Below are 27,170 nucleotides of genomic sequence, written 5' to 3' on the forward strand. Positions count from 1 at the left end.
CTTAGATTCTCAAGTGGCTGGGATTACAGGCGTGCACCACTATGCCCAGTTAACTTTTTGTATTTTTAGTAGAGACGGGGTTTCACCATGATGGCCAAGCTGGTTTTGAACTCCTGACCTCAAGGTCAGGTCTTGGCCTCCCAAAGTGCTTGGATTACACCATCATCTGTAAAAAAGTTTTGCTAATTTAATATAAATGATCTTTACATATTGTTTTAATTTGCATTTCTTTGATTACCCGTGAAGTTGAACATTCTTTTCTGTTAGAATCTTTCTTGTATTTCTTCTGTTGTCGTTAGTGTAACTCAGAGCAGAATTGAGAATTCAAAATGTGAACATTTGATTTTGAGGAAGTCATTTTTTCCTGTTGTCTTCCTTCCCTCTCTCTGCTTTATTGTTATTATTATTATTATTATTTTTTGAGACGGAGTTTCGCTCTTGTTACCCAGGCTGGAGTGCAATGTGTGATCTCGGCTCACCGCAACCTCCACCTCCTAGGTTCAGGCAATTCTCCTGCCTCAGCCTCCTGAGTAGCTGGGATTACAGGCACGCGCCACCATGCCCAGCTAATTTTTTGTATTTTCAGTAGAGACGGGGTTTCACCTTGTTGACCAGGATGGTCTCGATCTCTTTTTTTTTTTTTTTTTTTTTTGAGACGGAGTTTCGCTCTTGTTACTCAGGCTGGAGTGCAATGGCGCGATCTCGGCTCACCGCAACCTCCACCTCCTGGGTTCAGGCAATTCTCCTGCCTCAGCCTCCTGAGTAGCTGGGATTACAGGCACGTGCCACCATGCTCAGCTAATTTTTTGTATTTTTAGTAGAGATGGGGTTTCACCATATTGACCAGGATGGTCTCGATCTCTTGACCTCGTGATCCACCCACCTCGGCCTCCCAAAGTGCTGGGATTACAGGCGTGAGCCACCGCGCCTGGCCCTCTGCTTTATTATTTTTTACTTCATGTTCATTTATGGAAATATCAGAAAATTCAATTAGGCAGAGTAAATTCCACCTCCCAGAGATCACCACTACTGTTTGTTGTATATCCTTTTAAGGTTTTTCTCTGCAAAAAATATTCATAAATATATCGCCTATTCTTTCTGAGCCTGTTTCCTCATCTATCAATTGGAATACTTGTCCTTCAAGTTGATAATTAACTGGTGGGAGCACATGAAAGTATTTTATAAAATGCACAATGTTATACAAATGCAAATTGCTGCTCTTATGACAAAGAAAAAACTGTTTTTATTCTGCCAAGCAGAATGATGACTTTGTTTCCTGACCACAGCCTGCCCTCTCCAGTACAATTTCTTCTCCCTAGAATAGCTTCTTGCTTCAGTTCCTCCTGCTGAACTACTATCTACTCTCCAAAAAAAACTAATATTAAAATATACAAAAATTAGTGTAAAGAACAATCATGTACCCACTTAGGAAAAGAGTTGGCATTTCTTACTTCTAGGCCTTTATATGTATTTGCTTTTTTCCCTGTCTTTCTATATACATACATATCTATTTAGTAAGAGTAAAAATACAGTAAAAGTCAGGCCGAGCGTGGTGGCTCATGCCTGTAATCCCAGCACTTTGGGAGGCTGAGGCGGGGTGGATCACAAGGTCAGGAGTTTGAGATGAGCCTGGCCAATATGGTGAAACCACATGTCAACTGAAAATACAAAAATTAGCCGGGCATGGTGGCGCGCCCCTGTAGTCCTGGCTACTTGGGAGGCTGAAGCAGAAGAATCTCTTGAACCTGGGAGGTGGAGGTTGCAGTGAGCCGAGATCGTGCCACTGCACTCCAGCCCGGGTGACAGAGCAAGACTGCATCTCAAAAAAAAAAAAACAACAGTAAAGGTAAAAGACAGGAAAAACGAAACATATTGCTTAAGCAATAAGGATACTCATACAAACTAATGAAAATGAAAGAGTTTACTAATATAAACTTCAGTACAGTAGTTAATTGGATACATATATGTATTTTATCTATATACATGTATGTATATGTATGTGTGTGTATATACAGAAAAAAGGCAAATATATGTGTATATATATATCTATATATATGTCACATTGTTATTTACAAAATATTTTCAGGTGTGAAATGATATTGTGGTTTTAGTATGCATCTCAGCTGGGCATAGTAGGTCACACCTATAATCCCAGCATTTTGGGAGGCTGAGGCAGGAATATTTCTTGAGCCCAGGAGTTCAAAACCAGCCTGGGCAGTATAGTGAGACCCCATCTCTACAAAAATTAAAAATTAGCTGGCCACGGTGGGTGGTGTCTGTAGTCCTAGCTACTTGGGAGGCTGAGGTAGGAGGATCACTTAAGCACTGGAGGTCAAGGCTGCAGTTCGCTATGATCATGCCACTGCACTCCAGCCTGGATGACAGAGCGGGACCCTGTTTCAAATAAAATAAGTAAAATAAAATAAAATAAAAGTGTCTCCCTGATCAGTGGGGAAGTTACACAACTTTTACTAGTTTATTGTTGTTCATGTTGCCTGTTCAGGGAATTTTGTTTATTTATAAAGCACCTATTCTTCAAGGCCCCATTAAAACACCTCCCTCTCCATAAAGTATCTCCAGATCTCCTCCATCAAGCAGATGGGATCTCCTTTGGACTTCTATAATCCTTTCTTTCTGCATCTTGTGTTTCACTCACTTATTTCATCTTGCATTAGTCACTTGCGTACTTGTCTACAGGGCAGTGACTATGTTTAACTCAACTTTATGCCCTTGTTCGTACCAGTACATAAGTAAACATTTCATAAATCTTCGTTGAATCAAATCATACTCCTCCCCTGCTTATAAAATCTTAAATCATTTCCTATTGTCTACAGAAGAGAGTGGAATCTCCTTTAATGTAGAATTTAAGACCCTTCCATGTGCTCTAGCATCAACCTTCCTTTCTTACTCTTCTCCTGGGAGGACCTTGCTTTCTGCCCCAGATACTAGATTCTTCATTCACAATAGGGTCCCAGTCCACTCATGTTTGGCTTTTCTCTCTGCAGCTGGGATGGCAGGCTGGTCCCACCCATTTTAGTTGCCTGTCAAATTCTTTAAGAGAAATCTCAGGATCCTGAAGCCAGAAGCTTGCTTTCATTACTGAGTTTGCCCCAATCTGTCATTATTGTGCTAGAAATACATAAATTTATTTTCTTTTTCTTTTTCTTTTCTTTTTTTTTTTTTTTTTTGAGACTGAGTCTCGCCCTGTCGCCCAGGCTAGAGTGCAGTGGCATGGTCTCAGGTCACTGCAACCTCTACCTCCCAGGTTCAAACAATTATCTTGCCTCAGCCTCCCGAGTAGCTGGGATTATAGGTGGCACACTACCACACCCAGCTGAATTTTGTATTTTTAGTAGAGATGGGGTTTCACCATGTTGACCAGGCTGGTCTTGAACTCCCGACCTCGTCATCCGCCCGCCTCAGCCTCCCACATTGCTGGGATTATAGACATGAGCCACTGTGCCCAGCCTAAAATACATAAATTTCTTTATCCAGGTGGCTTGGGCTTAACTGAAGGAAACCTGAAGCATTCTGTAGAAATATTAGCACCTGAGCCTGAGTCTAGGTGCCAGCATAGCCTGTCCTCCCTCTCCAGAGTCAGAGTCTTGTTATAAACAGAACATATGAACAGACATTCAACCCCACATTGTAACTTTCTAATTTATTCAATTTAATTCAGTAAACACTCATTACTCACCTATTATATCCAGGCCTAGGCAAGGGTGCTGGGATACAGGTGTAAAAATGACGGTTCTTGTGAGGAGCACACAGAGTGATTGTGAGAAACAGACAAACAGACACATAGTTTTGTTTTGTTTTGTTTGTGACGGAGTCTCACTCTGTCCCCCAAGACTGGAATGCAGTGAGGTGATCTCAGCTCACCACAACCTCCACTTCTTGGGTTCAAGCAATTCTCCTGCCTCCGCCTCTCCAGTAGTTGGGATTACAGGCATGAACTACCACACCCAGCTTATTTTTGTATTTTTAGTAGAGATGGAGTTTCGCCGTGTTGGCCAGGCTGATCTCAGACTCCTGACCTCAGGTGATCTGCCCGCCTTGGCCTCCGAAAGTGCTGGAATTACAGATGTGAGCCACTGTACCCAGCCTAGACACATAGTTTCAATACAAGAAGAATATGTCAGCCAGAGAAGGGCTATCTTGAGAGTCAAGGAAGGCTCCCTGGAGGAGGTATCACTTACACCAGTTGGCACATGAATGAGTAAATACATACAGGCCATGATACTGAAATAAAGCTTTGTTTAATTAACCTTCACATGTAAATTCAGCCACAGAAGACATTCTGATACATGGGGCATTGCCAGTGATTCCACTAAACTGAGTAATGTGATTCATACTTGTGGCTGAGAGAGCTTGTTTCTGTACCATAAGGAAGGTGATAGAAACTGGCCTTTTTTTTTTTTAAATCAAACTGGACATGTGTCAATGAACTGGAGCCTTAGGGAGAAACATTGCTACATAGCTGTATGTCTCTCCCATTTTTTCTTGTGTTAGTCTTTGTTTTTATTTTAATTTTTTTATTTTTTGAGACAGAGTCTCAGTCTGTTGCCCAGGCTGGAGTGCAGTGGCACGATCTCGGCTCACTGCAGCCTCCACCTCCTGGGTTCAAGAAATTCTCCTGCATCAGCCTCCCAAGTAGCTGAGATTACAGGCGCTAGCCACCATGCCCGGCTAATTTTTGTATTTTTTAGTAGAGATGGAGTTTCACCATGTTGGCCAGGCTGGTCTGGACCTCCTGACCTGAGGGGATCCACCTGCCTTGGCCTCTCAAGGTGCTGAGAGTGAGCCACCGTGTCCAGCCTCTTTTTTTTATTATTTTGTTTGAGACAAGGTCTTGCTCTGTCTCCCAGGCTGGGACATAGTGGTGCAATCACAGTTCAGTGTAGCCTCTACCTGCCGGCTCCAGTGATCCTCCCACCTCAGCCTCCTCAGTAGATGGGGCAACAGACATGCACCACTATGCCCAGCTAATGTTTGTATTTTTTGTAGAGATGGAGTCTCACCATGTTGCCCAGGCTGGTCTCCAACTCCTGGCCTCAATCAATCCTACTGCAATGGCCTCCCAAAGTGCTGGGATTATAGGCATGAGCTACTGTGCTCATGTGCTAGTCTTTACATAACTGAATAGTGACTGAAGTCTTGCAGTTTCTACCTTGTCCTGCTCTGGCATTATCAGTTGTAGTAGAAATGTCACTCATTGCCTGTAACCTCATGAGAGTTACAGGCAATAGTTAGATTGTTTTGTACTCTACTTCTAGAGGAGCTTATAGGAAGGTGACTTTCCATAAAGGATGTATGCTTTCTACCACCCAAATATCAGTACTAAAGAAAGTGAGGAATGATAAAGGAAGAAGGTATTTACAGCCCAGTGTCCACCCATTCCCTATGTAGCAACCCATGGTACCTGAAGAAAAAGGTCACAGCCTCTGCCAACGGTGGGGCATCTTTCCAAAGAGGCTCTACTTGGGCTTTTTGAAACATCATGTGGCTGTGTTGTTTGAGAAGCCTGGGGTGAAGTTAACTAGACAGGAATCAGGGCCTGATCACACACACACACCTTCACGATTTTTCTAGCTTGGTTTCACTGTTTCCACAACTTGTACCCTTTCTCACCCTTTCCACGGGTCTTTTCTGGAAAGTGTTTCTTTCTCTCTCTTTTTTTTTTTCTTTTGTGTTTTTGAGACGGAGTCTTGCTCTGTCACCCAGGCTGGAGTGCAATGGAGCGATCTTGGCTCCCTGCAACCTCCACCTCCCAGGTTCAAGCAATTCTCCTGCCTTAGCCTCCCTAGTATCTGCGATTACAGGCGCCCACCACCACGCCTAGCTAATTTTTGTATTTTTAGTAGAGACAGGGTTTCACCATGTTGGCCTGGCTGGTCTCTAACTCCTGGCCTCATGATCCATCCGTCTCTGCCTCCCAAAATGCTGAGATTACAAGTGTGAGCCACCATACCAGGCCTGGAAGGTCTTTCTTAAACACTGCTTCCTCCAGGAAATTAATTTCTTAGACGATCAAGTAGAAACTGTTATCTGTGCTCCTCGATCTCTGGTTTAATGTCTGAAAGCTCCTGAGAATACCTTGTCTCATCTATGTCCATCACATTCTTGGTGGATGTGGCCTCACAAATCTTTCAACTCAGTCCTCTAGGTCCTTGTGTGCATTAGTGGAGAAGAGCATTAACATACGTGGGCTTTGGGTTCAGTGCAGTTTGAATCCCAAGTATGTCACTAACTAGTTGTGTAATCCTTGGAGCATTTTTAACCTTTCTGATCTCAGTTTCCTCCTCATCCTTAAATTGAGAATTCTAGTAGTTCCTACCTCATAGGATTGTTGTGAAGGTCAAATGAGGTAATGCATATCAAATACTTACAACTGGACCTAAAGGGCACTTGTTTTGAGTTAGCTGCTGTTACTAGTAACCCTTTGTCATCCCTGTTTCAGGGGCTTGCCATGGGGAACCCTGCCATGCAGGCTTGTCTCAGGTTCTAACCCTGTGATGGGGTCTGGTGTTCCATGCCTTGTTTACCGCTCTTGCCCCATACTTTGGTCTGACTCTCCAATGAGCTCATGATTCCCATGAGCTATTTCTGTCTTTTGATGAGTCCTTAGATTGGTCCTTTGTCTTAGGCCTTGAGACTGCAATAGAACCCTGTGGCCTATTCTAACCCCTGCCCGGAAACCAATGCCCAACTCCATTCTGGGCTGACTTCCTGGCTTCCTCCCACAACTTCCAGGTCTCTGCTGTTGTATATTGTCCCGAGATCAGGACATGGGTGTTCACAAATGTTTGTTGGAAGGTTTTCAGAGGGAATTAGGAAGTAAATGAACACCTTCTCATTGATATGGTGTCTATAAACTAGGAGGTGGTGTTGAATGGAGATTTGACAGAGATTTTAGAATCAGAGAGGGAGGCTTGATCCTAACTCTGAAACTTATGGCCTTAAGCAAAATACGTAACCTCTTTGTGCCTGTTTTCTCATTTGTAAGCAAGGATAATTATACTTCCTCATAGGGTTATTGTGAAGATTTTAAATGAGACAATATAAATAAAGCACCTAGCATTTTGTGGAACATGGTAAGCAGTTGGTAAATAGCTGCAATTACCAACAGGTAGTTTAAAACTTTTCCTCCATCTGAAAAACCAAAAGTTGAAGAAGTGGCTAAAGTCAGAATACCTGGCAGAGCTATGCTTAACCACAGGGTCTGGAATATCTGAATACCTTTAGGATAAGATGAAATAGGTTTCTCTCAAATGAGTTGGTTAAGGAGTTAAGCAGTGATAGTTAACACTTGAAGTTTCACAAAGATGAAAACTAGTACTTGACAGTCAGTCACTTGATGGTATTCTGAAGTTTACTGTCTCCTTTGTTCTATCTCTAGCCTCAGCTTCCCCAAGGTGTTCACTGTATAGAGAGACAAAGAAACAAGATCAGCAATTGCATAGACCAAGTGGAGTATCCAATTTATTATGGGCTACATCCGCTCAAAAGACTCATGAACTATAAGGAGTTAGTCCTAACAGACAGGAGCAGGGTGCCCAGCTAGCTCATAGTCCTTTTTATGTAAAATTTTACCATTAGCATATTTGGCAGCATTACTTATAAGCTACCCCAACCCCTTCCCATACACTCAAGTTTCCTTAGGTGTATATATTAGTTTTCTGTTGAAGTCCAGGCAAGCTTGACTGGGTTCTTTGCTCAGAGTCTTACAAGGTCAAGATTAAAATAACTACTAGATTAAGGACTTAACTTGAGGCTGTGGGGAGAATCTGCTTCCAAGCTCTTTTAGGTTACAGGCAGAATCAAGTTCTTTGCAGTTGTAGGTCTGAGGTCCCTGTTTCCTTGCTGGCTATCAGTCAAGGGCCACTCTATCTTCTCAAGGCTTCTCTCAAGTCCTTTCCATGTGGACCCCTCTATATTCAATACCAGGAATGGCCCATTGAACCATTCCATGCTTTGAGTCTCTGACTTCTTTTACCAGCAAAGGAATCTCTCTCATTATAAATGGCTCATGTGATGACCAGGATAATCTCCCCATCTTAAGATCAATTGTTTAGTAGCCTTAATTGCATCTGCAAAATCCCTTCAAAATAGTGCCTAGATTAGTGTTTGATTGAATAACCAAGAATTGAGAATCCTGGGAAGTCATCTCAGAATTCTGCCTACACAGCATAGTTATAATCTTCTGAAGAGCTATCCTGTGAGGCCTGACAATTACAGCACAAGCACTGGGTAAACATTCTCATTTCAAAATGGAGAAATCAGCCAACAAGAAAGGAGCTACAGCCCCCATGCAAGTTTGAAAGCTAGAAGGGCAGTCATTAAATCTTAAAGCTCTAAAATAATATCTGACTCCATGTCCTATATGCTGGGAACACTGGTAATGGGTGGGTTCCCAAGGCATTGGGCAGCTCTGCCCCTATGGCTTTGCAGGACTCACCCCCCATGACTGCTCTCATGGGCTACAGTTGAGTGCCTGTGGCTTTGCCAGGCACAGGGTGCAAGCTGCTCTTGGATCTACCATTCTTGGATCTGGAAGATGGTGGCCTTCTTCTCACAGCTCCACTAGGCAGTGCCCCATTGGAGAATGTGTATTAGTCTGTTATCATGCTGCTAATAAAGATATACCCAAGACTGGGTAATTTATAAAGGAAACAGGTTTAATTGATTCACAGTTCCACATTGTGGGGGATGGGGGGCTTACAATCATGGCAGAAGACAAATGAGGAGCAAAGTCACATCTTACATGGCAGCAGACGAGAGCTTGTGCAAGGGAACTCCCATTTATAAAACCATCAGATCTCCTGAGATTCATTCATTACCACTAGAACAGTATGAGGGAAACCACCCCTATGATTTAATTATCTCCACCTGGCTCCACCCTTGACACATGGAGATTGTTATAAGTCAAGATGAGGTTTGTGTGGGGACACAGCCAAACCATATCAGGGTGTCAACCCCACAATTACCCTTGGCACTGCCCTAGTAGAGTTTCTCTGTGAGGGCTCCACTCCTGCAGCAGTCTTCTGCGTGGACACCCAGACTTTCCATACATCTTCTGAAATCTAGGTGGAAAGTGGCAAGCCTCAAATTTTGTGCTCTGTACACTCGCAGGCTTAACACCACGTGGAAGCCACCAAGGTTTTTGGCTTGCACCATCTGGAACTGCAGTCCAAGCTGTACCTGGGCCCCTTTGAGCTGTGGCTACAGGTAGAACAGCCTGGATGTGAGAAGCAGTGTCCCAAGGCTGTGCAGGGCAGCAGGGCGCTGGGCCTGGCCCAGGAAACCATTCTTCACTCCTAGGCCTCTGGGCCTATGATGGGAGGGGCTGCCATGAAGGTCTCTAAAATGCCTTTGAGGTCTTTTTCTCATTGTCTTGGCTATTAGTTCTTGGCTTCTCTTTTAGTTATGCAAATTTCTCTAGCAAGTGGTGGCTCCACAGCCTGCTTGAATTCCTCTCTTGAAAAGGCTTTTTTTTTCTTTGCCACATATCTAGGCTGCAAATTTTCCAAACTTTTATGCTGTGCTTCCTGTTTAATTATAAATTCCAGGTTTAAGTCATTTCTTTGCTCCCACATTTAAGTTAGGCTGTCAGAAGCAGCCATGCCACCTCTCAAATGCAGGGCTGCTTAGAAATTTCTTCTGCCAGCTAGATGTGGTGGCTCACACCTGTAATCCCAGCACTTTGGGAGGCCAAGGTGGGCAGATCACCTGAGGTCAGGAGTTTGAGACCAGCCTGGCCAACATGGTGAAACCACATCTCTATAAAAATACAAAAATTAGCCAGGCATGGTGGTGAGTGCCTGTAGTCCCAGCTACTCAGGAGGCTAAGGCATGAGAATCACTTGAACCCAGAAGGCGGAGGTTGCAGTGAGCCAAGATCATGCCACTGCACTGCAGCTTGGGTGATAGAGCGAGACTCCATCTGAAAAAAAAAAGAAGGAAATTTCTTCTGTCAGATACCCTAGATCATCACTTTTTAGTTAAAAGTTCCACATATCCCTAGGGCATGGACAGAACGCAGCCAAACTCTTTGCTAAGACATAACAAATGTGACCTTTGTTTCAGTTCTCAGTAAGTTTCTCACTTCCATCTGAGACCTTGTCAGCCTGGGCTTCATTGTCCATATCTCTATCAGCGTTTTGGTCAAAACCACTTAACCAGTCTCTAAGAAGTTCCAAACTTTCCTTCATCTTCCTGTCTTCTTCTGAGCCCTCCAAACTCTTCCAATCTCCAAACTCTTCCAACCTATATTGTTACCCAGTTCCAACATTGCTTCCACATTTTCAGTTATCTTTATAGCAGTGCCCTACTACTTGGTTCCAATTTTCTGTGTTAGTCCATTTTTGCATTGCTAGAAAGAAATATCTAAGACTGGGTAATTTATTTTATTTTATTTTTTCTGAGTCAGAGCCTTGCTCTGTCACCCAGGCTGGAGAGCAGTGGTGCAATCTTGGCTCACTGCAACCTCCAGGGTTCAAGCAATTCTCTTGCCTCAGCTTCTGGAGTAGCTGGGATTACAGGCATGCACCATCACACCTCACTAATTTTTGTTTTGTTTTTTCAGTTGAGAAGAGGTTTCACTGTGTTGGTCAGGCTGGTCTTGAACTCCTGACCTCAAGTGATCCACCCACTTCTGCCTCCCAAAGTGCTAGGATTATAGGTGTGAGCCCCTGCACCTGGCTGAGACTGGGTAATTTATAAGAAAAGAGATTTAATTGGCTCACAGTTCTGGAGACTGTATATACAGGAAGCATAGTGGCATCTGCTTCTGGGGAGGCCTCAGGAAGTTTCCAATCATGGTAAAAGGTGAACGGGGAGGTGGCACATCACATGGTGAAATCAAGAGCGAGAGAAAGAGAGTGCCACGCACTTTTAAATGACCAGATCTCATGAGAACTCACTATCACAAGAACAGCACCAAGGGGATGGTGCTAAATCATTCAAGAGAAAACCGCCCCCATTATCAAATCACCTCCCACCAGGCCCCATTTCCAATACTGGGGATTATAATTTAACATGAGATTTAGATGGGGACAAATATCCAAACTATATCAACAATTATGTTACTTCTCCAACTACTTTTCTCCTGGTAGCTGGCTAGTTTCTTTTAATACTGATTGTAAGTCTTATCCTGATTTCAGAAGCATTTAAATCTAAAAAAACTTGGGACTTATTTCTTAAAAATGTTGTACTTACTAGACAGTAAGACTTATTTCTGAAGATACCTGGTTACTAAAGTCCTGGGAAATATAATAAATGAGGAAGTGATTAATTTTGCCTGGGGAGGAGATGACATTTGCGTTGGGTCTGGGAAGATCAGCAGGAGTTTCCCAGGCAGTTAATAGGCTAAAAGGTATTCTAAGCAGGGAAACCTCTGTTATGGTGCTTATCTCAAGATAGCCTGTTAATATTGCTCCACTCCAGCTGACTTGTAAGTTCTTTGTGGTCATGAACCAATTTTGTCTCCCAAAATGACCATTTAGCTCATTATTTTTGTCATTTATTCATTTCATATTTACTAATTTTATTCATATTTATATTTGCTGACAAAACAGTATTTCCAGCAGCTCATTTTAAATTCAGACAAGCAAGAAAACAAACCCCAATGTAATAGCACTACCTGGGGAAGCCACTGTTAATATATTGGTGAATATACTTCAAGGCTTTTTTTTTTTAGACGGAGTTTTGCTCTTGTTACCCAGGCTGGAGTGCAATGGCGCGATCTCGTCTCACCACAACCTCCGCCTCCTGGGTTCAGGCAATTCTCCTGCCTCAGCCTCCTGAGTAGCTGGGATTACAGGCACGCGCCACCATGCCCAGCTAATTTTTTGTATTTTTAGTAGAGACGGGGTTTCACCATGTTGACCAGGATGGTCTCGATCTCTTGACCTCGTGATCCACCTGCCTCAGCCTCTCAAAGTACTGGGATTACAGGCGTGAGCCACCGCGCCCGGCTCAAGGCTTTATCTATACATATGCACATCTCCATCTATGTACCTATCTATCTACATTTAAAACAGAATGGTATCATATTTATTAGTCATAATTTGATATTTTCACTTAACCACAATATTAAAATATTGTACTGCCAGCTTGGACATTTCTTGCCTGCTCACCTTCCCACTGAAGGAAATAACTCCCAGCTCATACTTCTCTATGCTTAATTGTCTGGATCTCCTGATCATAGCTGATTGAAGTAAAGATCAGCATCTAATCTAAGGGCAGCCTGTCTGTGGGTGGTCAGAGATGTATCCACAGGGTGGAAAGCTGAGCTGGGTCAATGATGCGTGTTCTATGGGTTATGGAGTTGGATGGTTGAGATGATCCTCAATGGAGCTGATGATGTGAGGACACCATGACCTTCAATCAAAGCCATGGCAAGGCAAGCTGAAACAAGAGTTGTGAGGGAACAGAAAAAAATAAATGGAGGAAACTGGTTATCAAAGAATGGAGAGTAGAGCCATTCTGTGGAAAAGCAGAGATGCCCAGAGGAATGCAACCATGCCTTCAAGCTTTCATTAGTCCTGGTTGGTTTTTGTCACAGTTCCAGTCCATATAGACCTTTATAATAAAGGCCTCTCTTCCAGACTTTTGTCCTTTAGAAGTAAAACTGTGGATGTCTGTTTCCTGTAGCCAGTCAAGCCTGACCAGACCAAAGATCATCACTGTTCATGGCTATATGGCATTCTATTGTGTATAGCTGCCATCACTGATGTAAACAACTATTGATGCATTTGAGTAGTTTCCAAGGAGTATCTTCATGGATAATTTTTGCACATTTAATAAAACCACAATATCCTTATGATACATTCCAAGATATGCATTTTTTTGGTTGAAGGATAAATGGATAATGTCAAACTGGTCTTTAGAAAGACTACGTGAATTTATTGCCTATTAACAGTACATGAGTGGTTGCTTTTTTACCCTTTGCCAATAATGTCAATTAAAAAGACAAAATGTTATCTATTTTTTTGGTCATGGGGTCTCACTCTGTCTACGTGGGCTGGACCTCAGTGGCAGGATCATGTTCACTGCAGCCCTGACTCTCAGGCTGAAGCAGTCCTCCCACCTCAGCCTTTTGGGTAGTATGCCACCACACCTGGCTAATATTTTGTATTTCTGTAGAGATGGGGTTTTGCCATATTGCCCAGGCTGGTCTTGAACTCCCAGCCTCAAGCAATCCTCTCGCCTCTGCCTCCCAAGTGCTGGGGGATTACAGGCGTGAGCCATCATGCCTGGCCAGCATGTTATTACCTTAATGTCTATTTCTCCGAATCTTGAGTTTATTGACCAGGAATGTGGGCTTTGTTATTAGACAGACCCGGGTTTGAGTTCCAGCTCTGCCTCTTGCTATGTTGGCTTCAGGTAAGTAACCCAGTTCTCCATTTTCCCAAGTGTAAAAGAGACATAACAGTAGTTCCATGCAGGATTATTACAAGGATCAGCTGAGAAAATAATATGAAGCACTTAGTATAGTAAGGTCTCAGTGCAGTTGGTAACTGTCTTAACATCTCTGTTGCTTTCACCTCAGACCAACTTTATAATTAAATACAGAAAGCCTTAATGGAATAAACAATCAGATTAATATGTTGGCGTTAAGAAGAAATATTTCAATGAGGTATGGTGGCTCATGCCTATAATCCTAGCACTTTGGGAGGCCGAGGTGCACCCTAGCACTTTGGGTGGATCACCTGAGGTCAGTAGTTTGAGACCAGCTTGGCCAACGTGGCAAAAACTCATCTCTACTAAAAATACAAAAATTAGCTGAATGTGGTGGTGTGCACCTGTAATCCTAGCTACTCAGGAGGCTGAGACAGGAGAATCTCTTGAACTTGAGAGGTGGAGGTTGCAGTGAGCCGAGATCACACCACTGCACTCCAGCCTGGGCAACAGAGTAAGACTCCATCTCAATTAAAAAAAAAAATAAGGAGAAATATTTCACATTTCATGTACTTGCAATGTTTAAGACAATTTGGCCTATTTGAGTGACAGCTTTTTTGTAACTCATTTTAAAGTGTAATTGAGTTAGTTTTAGACTTTGGTTTTTGAGTTGAAACCTTACTAAGTTTACACATGGAATCAGGCCATCTAAGAGAATGTTAGCTTCTTTATGTTTGTATGTTTATAAGAATTGCTACATTTTGAAAAAGATTTAAACAATTGAATGAATGAAAAAGAAAATCTAATAGAAAATCTAATATAGCCGGGCACGGTGGCTCATGCCTATAATCCCAGCACTTTGGGAGGCCGAGGCAGGTGGATCACGAGGTCAAGAGATCGAGACCATCCTGGTCAACAAGGTGAAACCCTGTCTCTATTAAAAATACAAAAATTAGTTGGGCATGGTGGCGCGTGCCTGTAGTCCCAGCTACTTGGGAGGCTGAGGCAGGAAAATTGCTTGAACCTAGGAGGCGGAGGTTGTGGTGAGCCGAGATCGCACCATTGCACTCCAGTCTGGGTAACAACAGCGAAACTCCATCTCAAAAAAAAAAAAAAAAGAAAATCTAATATAGACATAGTATTATAGGCACAATTTATTCTTTATTTTTAAATTTAATTACTTTTTTTGTTTTTTTTTAAAAGTCTCGCTCTGTTGCCCAGGCTGGAGTGTAGGGGCACAATTTCGGCTCACTGCAACCTCCATCACCTGGGTTCAAGCAGTTCTTCTGCCTCAGCCTCCCTAGCAGCTGGGACTACAAGTATGTATCGCCATGCTCAGCTAATTTTTTTGTATTTTTTGTAGAAACAGGGTTTTACCATGTTGACCAGGCTGGTCTTGAACTTCTAACTTCAGTTCTCTGCCTCCCAAAGTGCTGGGATTACAGGTGTGAGCCACTGTGCCTGGCCTAGTAGGCATAATTTAAAATATTTGAAGATGCTGAATTAACTGAGTGAGACTTAAAAAAAAAATTCGGGAAACTTCAGAGTGCTCCATGTCCTCACTGCGATTGCGGTTGCCTTTCTCAAGAATGCTTGGGCCAAGGAGCAGGGGCTGGTCCTGTCCCTCACCACTGGGGGCTTAGCTATAATTCTGACCCCAGCCAGCCCCTACACCAAGTACTCTACCAGGATCAAACGAGCCACACCCTACAACAACCCAGTGCCCCTCTGAGATGATGGGAACATACTGGATGTGCTCAGCCATCCCCAAGGCCCAAGCTCAGAGTGGCTGAAGAAACTGCAAGCACTTCCATTGACATGGAGGAGACCACGTCCTGTCTGGGCCCCAATAAAAATGTGACACACCCCCCCCCCGCAAATGAATCATTTGGTTTCTGAGAAGTGTTTGGTGAAATGTGCTAGACTTATAAATAGAATAATACAATTTTTTTTGTTTTTTTAAAGATGGGGTTTCACCATGTTGGTCAGGCTGGTCTTGAACGCCCGACCTCAGGTGATCTGCCCGCCTTGGCCTCCAAAGTGCTTGGATTATAGGCATGAGCCACCACGCCCGGCCAGAATAATACAATTTGTAAAGTGAACTTAAAAGCTTAAGAATGAAATAATTTTTTACTTTGTAAGTTTAATAAATTAAACTCTTGCCCATTTTTCTATAGGTGTATTTTGTTCTTACAGGTTTTGAAGTATCTTTAATAGTTTGAAGGAAGAGTGAATACATTAAAAATAGCTGGAGCAGTGGCCAGGCACGGTGGCTCATGCCTGTAATCCCAGCACTTAGGGAGGCCGAGGAGGGTGGATCACAAGGTCAGGAGTTCGAGACCAGCCTGGTCAAAATGGTGAGGCTGAGGCAGGAGAATCGCTTGAATCAAGGAGGCAGAGGTTGCAGTGAGCCGAGATCGTGCCACTGCACTCCAGCCTGGGCAACAGGTCAAGACTCGGTTTCAAAGAAGAAGGAAAGAGAGAGAGAGAGAGAGAGAGAGAGAGAGAAGGAAAGGAAAGAGAGAGAGGAAAAAAGAGAGAGAAAAAATAGCTGAAGCAAAACGTCTGGATTCAGGCTATGATTTGGCATGCTAAATCATGCTGAACTTGGCCCATTATCTTGAAGGGAGTAATAGGAAAAAAATAATTTAAAAAGAAGACTACAACTGCATTTGCACTTTAGAGAGAACACCTTAGTAACTGTGAAGATCTGGTTGGCAGAAGGGAGAATGAATATGATGACAATCTAAGCAGTGTAATCACAACAGGGATTGAGACAAAAGCAGACACTTCAGAAATAGACACAGATTGAATGTAGGGCGTGAGGCAAGGAGCCTGGGGTTCCCATTGGGAACTGAGTACTTCTATGAATAGAGAATATAGCAGGAGCAGGGTGAATATTTGACGCGTAGGATTTGAGGTGTCTGCCCTATACACAGGCGAAAGTGTTCATTAGCTGAAAATATTGAGGGGCTTCCAGACGATCTGGCTTGGATATACATATTGAAGGGTCCTCAGCAGTTAGAGACAAGTTTAGAAAAAGTTACTGAGTGGGCAAAGAAAAAAAAGGAAGCGGGCCGGGCATGGTGGTTCACGCCTGTAATCGCAGCACTTTGGGAGGCCGAGGCGGGTGGATTACCTGAGGTCCGGAGTTCGAGACGAGCCTGACCAGCATGGTGAAACCTCGTGTCTATTAAAAATACAAAAAAAATTAGCTGGGCCTGGTGGCGGACGCCTGTAATCCCAGCTACTTGGGAGGCTGAGGCAGGAGAATCGCTTGAACCCAGGAGGCAGAGGTTGCGGTGAGCTGAGATCACGCCATTGCACTCCAGCCTGGGCGACAAGAGCGAGACTCCACCTCAAAAAAAAAAAAAAAAAAAAAAAGAAAAAACGGAAAAGGGCTGAGGACAGAATACCGTTGAATACTAATATTTAAAGGGCGAGCCACAAGGTGCAGGGGGAAGAGACTTCCTTGATATGGGAAGAGAGTTACCTAAAAAAGAAGAACTTGCAAAGAACAATGTCAAGGGCCCTAAAGGTCGGAGGTTTGGACAGAGCTAGGCTTCAGCATCCACATCTCAAACACTTGGGTAATGTGGTGACTGCTGCTGAATCTGAGAGGACTGAGGCCATGCTGCCGAACTGCGGAGCGTGGGGCTGGAGGACCTTTATGGCAGTTTGGGGACTGCTCGGGTCCAACCAGACACCCTGGACCACCTCAAAGGGCGCCTTCTCTGAGTTTGGTGCAGAGGTTAGCTGAGGGGCCAGCGAGAGAAGAGAGACGACCCACGATTTTGATTTCAGGAAGCAGACACCAGCAGCCTTTCGGTTAGCGCTGCGGGTAGGGCGGTGGCCCTGGGGCGGGGCTGTAAACCTGGGCGGGCATTGCCGGCAGGGCAAGCTCAGCGCGAGCGGGTTTGAAGGACCGGCTCTACCTTCTTCTTCCGCCTACGGAGACCTTAGCGGGATGCAGAGAGGGGCCGGGCTGAGGGGGCGGGGCTAGGGGCGGGCCGGGCCGACTCTGGCCCGCCTATTTCCGGCCGCTCAGGCCGGTGCGGCAGGGCGGGGCCGCTGGGGCGGGGCCTGCGGGGTGGGGTTGACGGGACGGGGCGGGGCCTCGGGGACCCGGGCAGCCCGCGCACTTGGCAGGAGCTTGCATTTGCTGCCGCCCGCGCCTCCAAGGTTTCACGGCTTCCTCAGCAGAGACCCGAGGTCGGCCGCCATGTCCGCCACAGAGGAGGTTGACGGGCTGGGCGTGGCCCGGCCGCACTATGGCTGTGAGTGCGGGGCTCCACGGCGCGGGGGCTTCGGGGCCGGGCTAACTGCAAATGAGGCGCGGTTTTTCTGGGGGCTCGGCCGGCCGGGTGGGGCTGGGCGGCTGCCGGCAGCTCGGAGCCGGAAGAGCAGCCCCGGCGGGGCGGCGGGCGGCGGGCGGCGGGCGGCGAGGCCCCGGGTGCGAGCCCCCTCGGGCTCCGAGGCGGCGGTGAGGACCCCCGAGGCCTCCCCGCGTTAGCTGGGGCTGCGGTACGGGGAGCCCCACCCAGCGCTTCCAGCCAGCCAGGCTCGACCGAGATTGGGGAAGGCGGCCTAGGGTGAGGTGGCAGGAGGACCGCGCAGGGCGTGTCCTGGGGACTGGGGTTTGAGGACGCGGGCTCTGCCACTGCTCCGTGGAAAGGCGCTGCCCTAGTGCTGCCTGCGGGGTGCACGCAGTGGGTAGACCGAGGTCCAGACCTGCCCGATCCTAGGCTAGCTGAGAGGTGCCGTCCTGGGCAAGTCATCGGTTTTCTTGGGCTTGGTTCCCTCCTCAAGATTTCAAAAGTAAAATAAAATAAAAAAAAAAAAGCAGAAAATCCTCTGACTTCCTCATTTTCTGTTGCCTGCCCTGGACGTTATTGAACTGCAGGCACGATTGGCTAAAGGAGGACCCTTTGGGGTTTTGAGGTTTTAAAGTATCAACATTTCGCACATCAACAGTTATATGTGTGGTATTGTGCAGCGTTTGTGAAATTAAAGATGAGTAAGATCAGGCCCGACCTCCAGAGAACATTTTAATCAGACAGACAGGTGTGCAAGCTAATGTTTATAAGGCGCAATAGAGATAAAAGATGCTGAACCTACAGCCATACAGAGTAATGTAGGTAAGGAGAAGGGGCTTGGGGAAGACAGTCTGAGTACGGGAGGTGACTTTTTTTTTTTTTTTCGAGACAGAGTCTTGCTCTGTTACCCAGGCTGGAGTGCAGTGGCACAATCTCAGCCCACTGCAACCTTCACCTCCCAGGTTCAAGCGATTCTCCTCCCTCAGCCTCCCAAGTAGCTGGGACTATAGGTGTTCACCACCACACTAAGCTAATTTTTGTATTTTTAGTTGAGACAGGGTTTCACCATGTTGGTCAGGATGGTCTCAAACTCCTGACCTCAAGTGACCCCCCGCCTGGGCCTTCCAAAGTGTGAGCCACTGCCCCCAGCCAGAAGCTGACATTTGAACAGAACATTGAATAATGCTGTGTAGAAAGTTTGACAAGTGGCCAGGTGTAGTGGCTCCTGTGTGTAATCTCAGCACTTTGGGAAGCTGAGGTGAGAGGATTGTTTGAGGCCAGGAGTTTGAGACCAGCCTGGGCAGCATAGTGAGATCCCATCTCTTAAAAAAAAAAAAACACAACAAAAAAAAAAAAACGGGTGGTGGCCCATGGCTGTGGTCCCAGCTGCTCAGGGCTGAGGGTAGGATCATTTGAGCCCAGGAAGTGGAGGCTGCAGTGAGTCATGACTGTGCCATTGCACTCCAGTCAGAGTGACAGAACAAGACTCTGTCTCAAAAAAAAAAAATAAAAAAAAAGGGGGGGGTTAGGGCATGGTGGAACAAGAGACAGGACATAAGAGAAGGGCATGGACAAAGGTGGTGAAGAGTCGAGGGACACTGTGTGTGCTGGGAACTGAGCGGTGTGGAGTGCACCGTGGTGGGAGGAAGCGCAGAGGAGAGTTTCCAAAAATAGTGGAGACCAGACTGGGAAAGGCCTTGAATGTCTTCCCAAGGAGTTAGGAATTTATTCCATACCTGGTACCCAGGAAGGAAGCAGATGGCTTCAAGGTTAAGCTCGGGCTTTGGAGACAGACTCTCCAGTGTGAATTCAAGCCCTGCATTTATTTGCCATGGGACTGAGCTCACCCAGCCTCAGTTTCTTTATCTGTAAAATAGGAGCAATAATCACGGGTTTGTTATGGGGTTTCAGTGAGAGAATGTGGGTAAAATGCTTAGTACAATTACTGCCACTTATTTCTGAATAACTGCTGGCATTGGTCATTAATAAAAGAGGGAAACAACATTATCAGATCTGTATTTAGGAGTTCTAGCAGGTAGGGACAGATTTGGGCCCAAATCTCAAGACAGTATTTTTCAAGTTTACATTAAATTTAGTACATATTTATATTATACATTTTTTAAAAAGTCAAGATGAGTATTGTTGAAACCACATAGTTCTTTTTTTAGGAAGGTCATTGTAGTACACCTGGCTAGCCACACATTCATCAGTTACCCTGACTTTCTAGGTGAGTAGCAGGAAATTGATGCGGTGGCAATCTTTTATCACTCAGGAAGGCAACAGATCCTGGTGTTTACATTCTTTCTTTTATGTTTTAGCTGTCCTGGATAATGAAAGACTTACTGCAGAGGAGATGGATGAAAGGAGACGTCAGAATGTGGCTTATGAGTACCTTTGTCATTTGGAAGAAGCAAAGAGGTAAAGATTGGCTGGCTGGAGAGAAGATTAAGAGAAGGGAACTGATAATAGTGTGAATACAAATAAAGATTTCTTTGAGGCTGAGCTCGGTGGTCCACGTCTGTAATCCCAACACTTTGGGAGGCCGGGGCAGGAGGATCACTTGAACCCAGCTGTTTGAGACCAGACTGGGCAACATAGTGAGACCCTGTCTCTACAAAAAAAAATTTAAAAATTAGCCAGGTGTGGTGGTGCATGCCTGTAGTCCCATCTACTCAGGAGCCCGAGGAGAGGGGATCACTTCAGTCCAGGAGGTCGAGGCAGCAGTGAGCCATATTCTCACCACTGCACTCCAGCCTGGGTGACAAAACTCCTGTTTCGGGGGAAAAAAAAGAAAAAGATTTCTTTGAGTATGTTGCAGATGTAACTGGGAAGCTGGTGGTTGAGGTGGTTGAAGTATAGGTAGGGTATTTATTTATGGCAATAAATAGCCTTGGTGACAGTTTATCATGAATCACTGTGATGGGCATTTAAGTGTGCTGAAAAATTTTCCAGGTTTGTGTTGTTCAGTTTTATGCTGATTGTGCATGTTTTGGGCATTACCAACTGTGGGGTGGAAATAGCATCTTTAAGGTTTGAAGTTATTGGCTTTAATATTTCACTGATTCTTCGTGAATTTGGATTATATGTGAATTGAGTCTTCTCTCATGACCTGTGGAGTGGGTGCTTGGTTTGGGAGGCTTAGAAGTGTAGTGCTGTTGGTGTAGGTCCATTTGTTAGGCAATATTCAGAGGCAGCATCCTCTGCACTCTTTTTTTTTTTTTTTTTTTTTGAGCCGGAGTTTTGCTCTTGTTACCCAGGCTGGAGCGCAATGGCGCGATCTCGGCTCACCGCAATCTCCGCCTCCTGGGTTCAGGCAATTCTCCTGCCTCAGCCTCCTGAGTAGCTGGGATTACAGGCACACGCCACCGTGCCCAGCTAATTTTTTGTATTAGTAGAGACGGGGTTTCACCATGTTGACCAGGATGGTCTCGATCTCTTGACCTCGTGATCCACCCGCCTCGGCCTCCCAACCTCTGCACTCTTTATGAAGTAAACGTAAAGTTATTCTTTTCCTTTTTCAGATGCCCCAAGACCTTGTGGTCTTAATTTTAGAGTGTCAATTTGTTAGCAGTGATTCATTTCTTTTGTTCTGATGCTGGTGTTCTTTTGCAGAGTCCCAGGGTGGATGTAATTATAGGTCATGTAGTCTATAAGTGAGCTTTGGTGAAGACGGCAAGTGAGGGATAATGAAATATTTATAATTAACATTTAATAAAAATGAAGGATGTTTCAAATGGTGCTAATAAGATTGTGTGTGTGTGTGTGTGTGTGTGTTTTAATTCTGAAAATCTTAAAATGCTATAAGAAAGTCCAGAGAACAATATAACAAACATCCTTGTGTCCCAGAACTAACAGATGTTAACACTTCAGATAGTTCCCTTTCCTCTAATAACAAAACCAAACCAACATAGCTGCATTTAAAGTCTCTTTTGGGCCAGGAGCGGTGGCTCTATGCTTGTAATCTCAGCACTTTGGGAGGCCGAGGTGGGTGGATCACCTGAGGTCTGGAGTTCGAGACCAGCCTGTTCAACATGGAGAGACCCCATCACTACTAAAAATACAAAATTAGCGGGGTGTGGTGGCACATGCCTGTCATCCTAGCTACTCGGGAGGCTGAGGAAGGAGAATCACTTGAACTCAGTTGGCATAGGTTGCAGTAAGCCGAGATCATGCCATTGTACTCCAGCCTGGGCGACAGAGCGAGACTCCATCTCAAAAAAAAGAATAAATAAATAAAGTCTCTTTCATGCCCCTCTGGTCCCTTTCTTCCTTCTTCTGGGGCAAGCACTAACCTGTATTTTGCATGCTGTCTTGTATCTAGGCTTCTTTTCTGAGCTTAAAACTCTTCCAGGAAACTGAAGCTTGGGTTTCAGTGATGACTTCGGTGATGAGGCCAACACTTTTCTTTCTAAATAATAGAAGATGACATAGCAAGACGTGCTATATCACTAGAGAAGGGGGCGTTTTCTCATATGAAGTTTAGAAGAAAACAAAAATTGTAAGATCTCTGCCATTTAAATTGTGGACTTCTAGGTTTGGAAGGTAAAAGAATTTGAAAGCTGCAGCTGTTCTAAAAGACTATCTTGTGCTCTGTGGAGCTTTGGTGATTCTGCTGAGGTGACCTGGGGGTGAGAGGGAACAGCCTCAGCACACCTTCCTTCTCCCATCGAAAGCAACTCTGCTTTTGTTTTACTGTTGAATTTCTGGAATAAAATTCCACTTTTTACAGAGAGTATTTTGGCTAACACCTCCCCACCCCCAACACTACCACTAATCTAATTCAACTGCTAATCTAGTTCAACCATCTCATTTATATGAGGACACTGAGGCCTGAGTTTTTGGTCTACTCATAGTTTTCTTGATTGAAGAATAGTTTCCATGATTTTTTTTTTCCCCCTGAGATGGAGTCTTGCTCTGTCACCCAGGCTGTATTGCAGTGGCGTGATCTCGGCTTACTGCAATCTCTGCCTCCTGAATTCAAGCGATTCTCCTGCCTCAGCCTCCCAAGTAGCTGGAATTATAGACGCCCACCACTATGCCCAGCTAATTTTTGTATTTTTAGTATAGACAGGGTTTTACCATAATGGCCAGACTGGTCTCGACCTTGTAACCTCAGGTGATCCACCCACCTCCGCCTCCCAAAGTGCTGGGATTACAGGTGTGAGTCACCGTGCCCTGCCCCATCGTTTTTTTTTTTAACTATGGTTCTTATGACCAGGTCTACACTGTTAGAATCACTTGGGGAACTTTAAAACAAATACAGGTATCTGGGCCTTCCCATAGAGATTGTGGTTCAGTAGGTCTCGGTTGGAAAGGCCAGAGATCTATATATAGTAGCCCCTTGGTGTCTGGGGGGGATTGGTTCCAGGACACCTGCAGATACCAGAATCCACCGTTGCTCAAGTTCCTTATATAAAATGGCATAGTATTTGCATATAACCTAAGTACATTGCATATTCTTTAAATCATCTCTAGATTACTTATGATACCTGATCCAATGTAAATACTACATAAATAGATGTTACCCTGTATTGTTTTATTTTTGTATCATTCTTTATTTCTGACTTTTTGATCCATAGTTGGTTGACTCCATGGATGGAGAACCCATGGATAAGAAAGGCCCACGGTATTTTAAATGTCTGTAGTGATTCTTATGCCCCTTCCTTACTTCCCACTCCTCCGCATGTTGAAAAACAAGATTTAAAACAATTTAAGAACTCTGCCTTATGCTGGGATATCGTGGCCTGAATAGAATAATACACGTCATCATATTTCCTTCATCGGGTGCCATGTTAGCAAGGCATTTTATTTACAGCTATTCTTTTTTTCTGTCAGATTTTTTTTTCAGTATAAGAAAGTAGCCCATTTCCTTTAAAGACCACCCACAGGCCATGATCCCCTGGGGTGTTTTTTAGTTCAGTGCTTTTGCATACTTAAGAAGAAACTGGCTGGGGGCGGTGGCTCACACCTGTAATCCCAACACTTTGGGAGGCCAAGGCAGGTGAATCACCTGAGATCTGGAGTTCCAGACCAGCCTGACCAACATGGAGAAACCCTGTCTCTAATAAAAATACAAAATTAGCCGGGTGTTGTGGCACATGCCTGTAATCCCAGCTACTTAGTAGCCCGAGGCAGGAAAATCGCTTGAACCTGGGAGGCAGAGGTTGTGAGGCTGCAGTGAGCTGAGATTGTGCCATTGCACTCCAGCTTGGGCAACAATAGCAAAACTCTGTCTCAGGAAAAAAAAAAAAAAAAGGTAGTAACTAAGGCAGTGAAGACATTGTGATAATCGTCATGTTCTATTTCTTTTTTTTAAGGGAGGGCATAATAGTGCATATTACCTTGGCACACTGCCCATTGGCCTGGCATCATGGAAAGGTGCCTGATCTATTTTATGGAGGCAGTCCTAAAACTGGGTGTGGTGATTTTTGTTGCTGTTGTTTAAGGCTTTGATTTAAAAAAATCAACATTGGAAGCACGTATTTAGATTGCATAACTAGAGAGGACAAAGGAAATAAGCCTGGGAATGTTCTGGTGAGAAAAGAGAACTAGGATCCCTGTCAGCCACCTGTGTGGCTGCTGCCACCCCTAACAAGTGTTATGAGTGCACCAAGGGCAAATGGCATGCTCTTCATTATTAGCTAGCTATTAACCTCTTCCAGTTCTTTCTCCTCCCTTGCTGAGCCAGGCTGTATCTTCTGTGCTCCCAGAGCCCCTCTTTCCCCTCTAGCACTAGGCCCTATTCACTTTTTTGGTTTGGTTCCATCCTGTTTCCTTCATAACCTCCACCCCTCCCAAGTTGGAAGAGTCCCAGGATCTGGGATTTACAGCAGCTCTGAGGCCAGGAATAAAGATCATAGAGACGGAGGGAGAAAACGTTCCCCTCTTCAGTTCTATTTATAATACCTCAACTCCACCTACTAAAAGCTCCACCTTGTAGTACAGTGGCCCCATTGTGTATCCTGGGGCACTCCATTTTCTCCTGTGCCTGTAACAGAGCCCTTTCTTGGGGAAAGAGAGGAGTGTGTAGAGAGTCAATATGACTGTGTAGAGGCAGTGAGTATAAGAAAGAGTGCGTCTAAGTGTAGAGAGACGAGAGTGTTCTGTGGGTGTGGGTTTGTGTTTCCCTGAAAGGTTAAGTGGGAAAATTTAGGGGTGAGTCCTGTACATGAGCACTGGGAGTGGTTGAGAAATAGAAAACATAGAGATTTCTGCTTTTCTTCATTGTTTAGAGAGCAGCTTCGATATTGAAATTAAGCCACTGTTCTAATATCACCTAACTATTCAAGGCTTTTTGCTAAGGGCTGCACTGTAGATCAGGGATTTTACGAGTCCTTTATATATCTTAAATTACTATTTATGCTTAAACCAAAGTTTATTTTTATCCTTTTTCCGGTTCTTACTGTGTTTTACATTTGTTTTGGCTAAGAAGCAGTTGTATAGGAGCGATGAATACCATTTCACTCAGTTGAAGGAGGTAACACTTAAGTGTGTGAGGTGTGTTCAGTGCTCAGGTCTTAGACAGGAGGAAGTAATAGGAAGATCAGAATAATGGCCAGGCACTGTGGCGCATGCCTGTAGCCCCAGCACTTTGGTAAGCCAAGGTGGGTGGATCACCTGAGGTCAGGAGTTCAAGACCAGCCTGACCAACATGGAGAAACCCCGTCTACTAAAAGTACAAAAAATTAGCTGGGCATGGTGACACATGCCTGTAATCCCAGCTACTCGGGAGGCTGAGGCAGGAGAATCGCTTGAAGCTTGCAAACAGAGGTTGCGGTGAGCTGAGATCGTGCCATTGCACTTCAGCCTGGGCCAAAAGAGCAAAACTTCATCTCAAAAAAGAAAAAAAAGATCAGAGTAAGATTAAGGTGAAAGAACCAAGAAGAGAAGATGTCAGGCGGGGGAAAAAAACAGGGAAATCTGCAAGTGAGAAGAAAGTATGATTAGTATTGGAAATGGAAGAAAATTCAGCCATGTTAAAGGTCACAGGAAGAAAGTTAATTCCAGCGTTCTCTGACTTTCAGAGAATTCCTCGTGTGTGCTTTCAAGTCTATCATGAGCCACCCTTCTGCTGCTCAGTGCCCATACTGCAGCTCAAGGAGTAATGCATACCCCTCTTGGAGAAGGGAAAGTAGGAACTCTGGCTGGTTGGAGACTGTAGCAACTCCATGGTGTTAAGTTGAGCTTAGCACTAAACAGAAGCGTGTCACCTTCTGTAATTTAGGGGAATTGAAAAAGTATCTTGGAAAGAAATTAGTTCTTGGGAAACAAAGTCTCTTTTGTGTGTATGTCTTTATTGTTGGCATAGAGCATTTTCTGGGATGGGCTCTTCAGATCTCCTCTCCCTCTAAGTGATATCAGAATTCCACGAACATTGGGATATGTCCAAGCCGGCACACTGTGATCATGAAAACAGAAATTAAGACATTTAAGAAGCAAGAAAACAAAATGGGTAGGCGAGGTGACTAGGAAGAATATCATGCCCAGCAGCTTCTAGAATTCTCAAACTGAGGAGCATCACTTAAATGTTGAGGGGGATCATTTTTAGAATGTGACCCAAGCCCTCTTTTTATTGATGGGAGGTCTAGTTTAATCATCTCATGAGACCCAGTGTGACTTAGGGATCATAGCATGTAGCTGCTTAATGGCATGGTGGCACTAAAAGCTGATGCTTTTATTTATTTGTAGTTACCGAGGGTAAGTATGGGATGAGATTTATTCTTTTTTTTTTTTTTAAAGACGAGGTTTCACCATATTGGTCAGGCTGGTCTTGAACTCCCGACCTCAGGTGATCCGCCCGCCTTGGCCTCCAAAGTGCTTGGATTACAGGCGTGAGCCACTACGCCCGGCCGAGATTTATTCTTAACCATTAAAATGGCGACATAGCCGGAAACCTCTATTCTCTTTTCCGATATTTAATTTAGTGCAGCTGCCTTGGACAGGCTTCACCCTAAGAAGTGGGTTGCATTTAAAAGTGTATTTGTTAAAGTGGTTGAAGCTGAGTGCTTTTCCACATCGTAACAATGTTACAAATGGGAGTATTCATACAAATGGGAGTAATGTGGCCACTAAAAGCTTTTTACCCTACCATGTAGCTGAAAATTTAGCAAAAAAACAATTTTTTTTTTTGAGATGGCGTCTTGCTCTGTTGCCCAGGCTGGAGTGCAGTGGTGTGATCTAGGCTCACCGCAACATCTGCCTCCCAGGTTCAAGCAATTCTTCTGCCTCAGCCTCTTGAGTAGCGAGATTGCAGTTGCCCACTACCACACCCGGTTAATTTTTGCGTTTTTAGTAGAGACGGGGTTTCACCATGTTGGCCAGACTAGTTTTGAACTTCTGACCTCAAGTGATCCACCCACCTTGGCCTCCCAAAGTACTGGAATTATAAGCGTGAGTCATTGCATCTGGCTTAGCAAAATTTAAAATTAAGAAATGTAGAGAGTTAACTAGTTA

General features: G+C 44.6%; 1 protein-coding gene across 1 annotated transcript in view; it reads left to right on the forward strand.

The window, feature by feature from the left end:
- Nucleotides 1-17,566: 17,566 nt before the first annotated feature.
- The window catches only part of IQGAP1 (IQ motif containing GTPase activating protein 1), a 116,566-nt gene continuing 106,962 nt past the window's right edge, over nucleotides 17,567-27,170 (forward strand). Inside the window, exons 1-2 of the mRNA XM_012463800.3 lie at nucleotides 17,567-17,678; nucleotides 20,036-20,135. Coding sequence (XP_012319223.1) covers nucleotides 17,624-17,678; nucleotides 20,036-20,135 — 155 coding nt within the window. The 5' untranslated portion in view covers nucleotides 17,567-17,623. The remainder of the gene's footprint in view (nucleotides 17,679-20,035; nucleotides 20,136-27,170) is intronic.

Source organism: Aotus nancymaae, unplaced genomic scaffold (genome assembly GCF_030222135.1).
Source record: "Aotus nancymaae isolate 86718 unplaced genomic scaffold, 86718_ANA_hifiasm-v0.15.2.pri h1tg000014l, whole genome shotgun sequence".
Lineage (NCBI taxonomy): Eukaryota > Metazoa > Chordata > Mammalia > Primates > Aotidae > Aotus > Aotus nancymaae.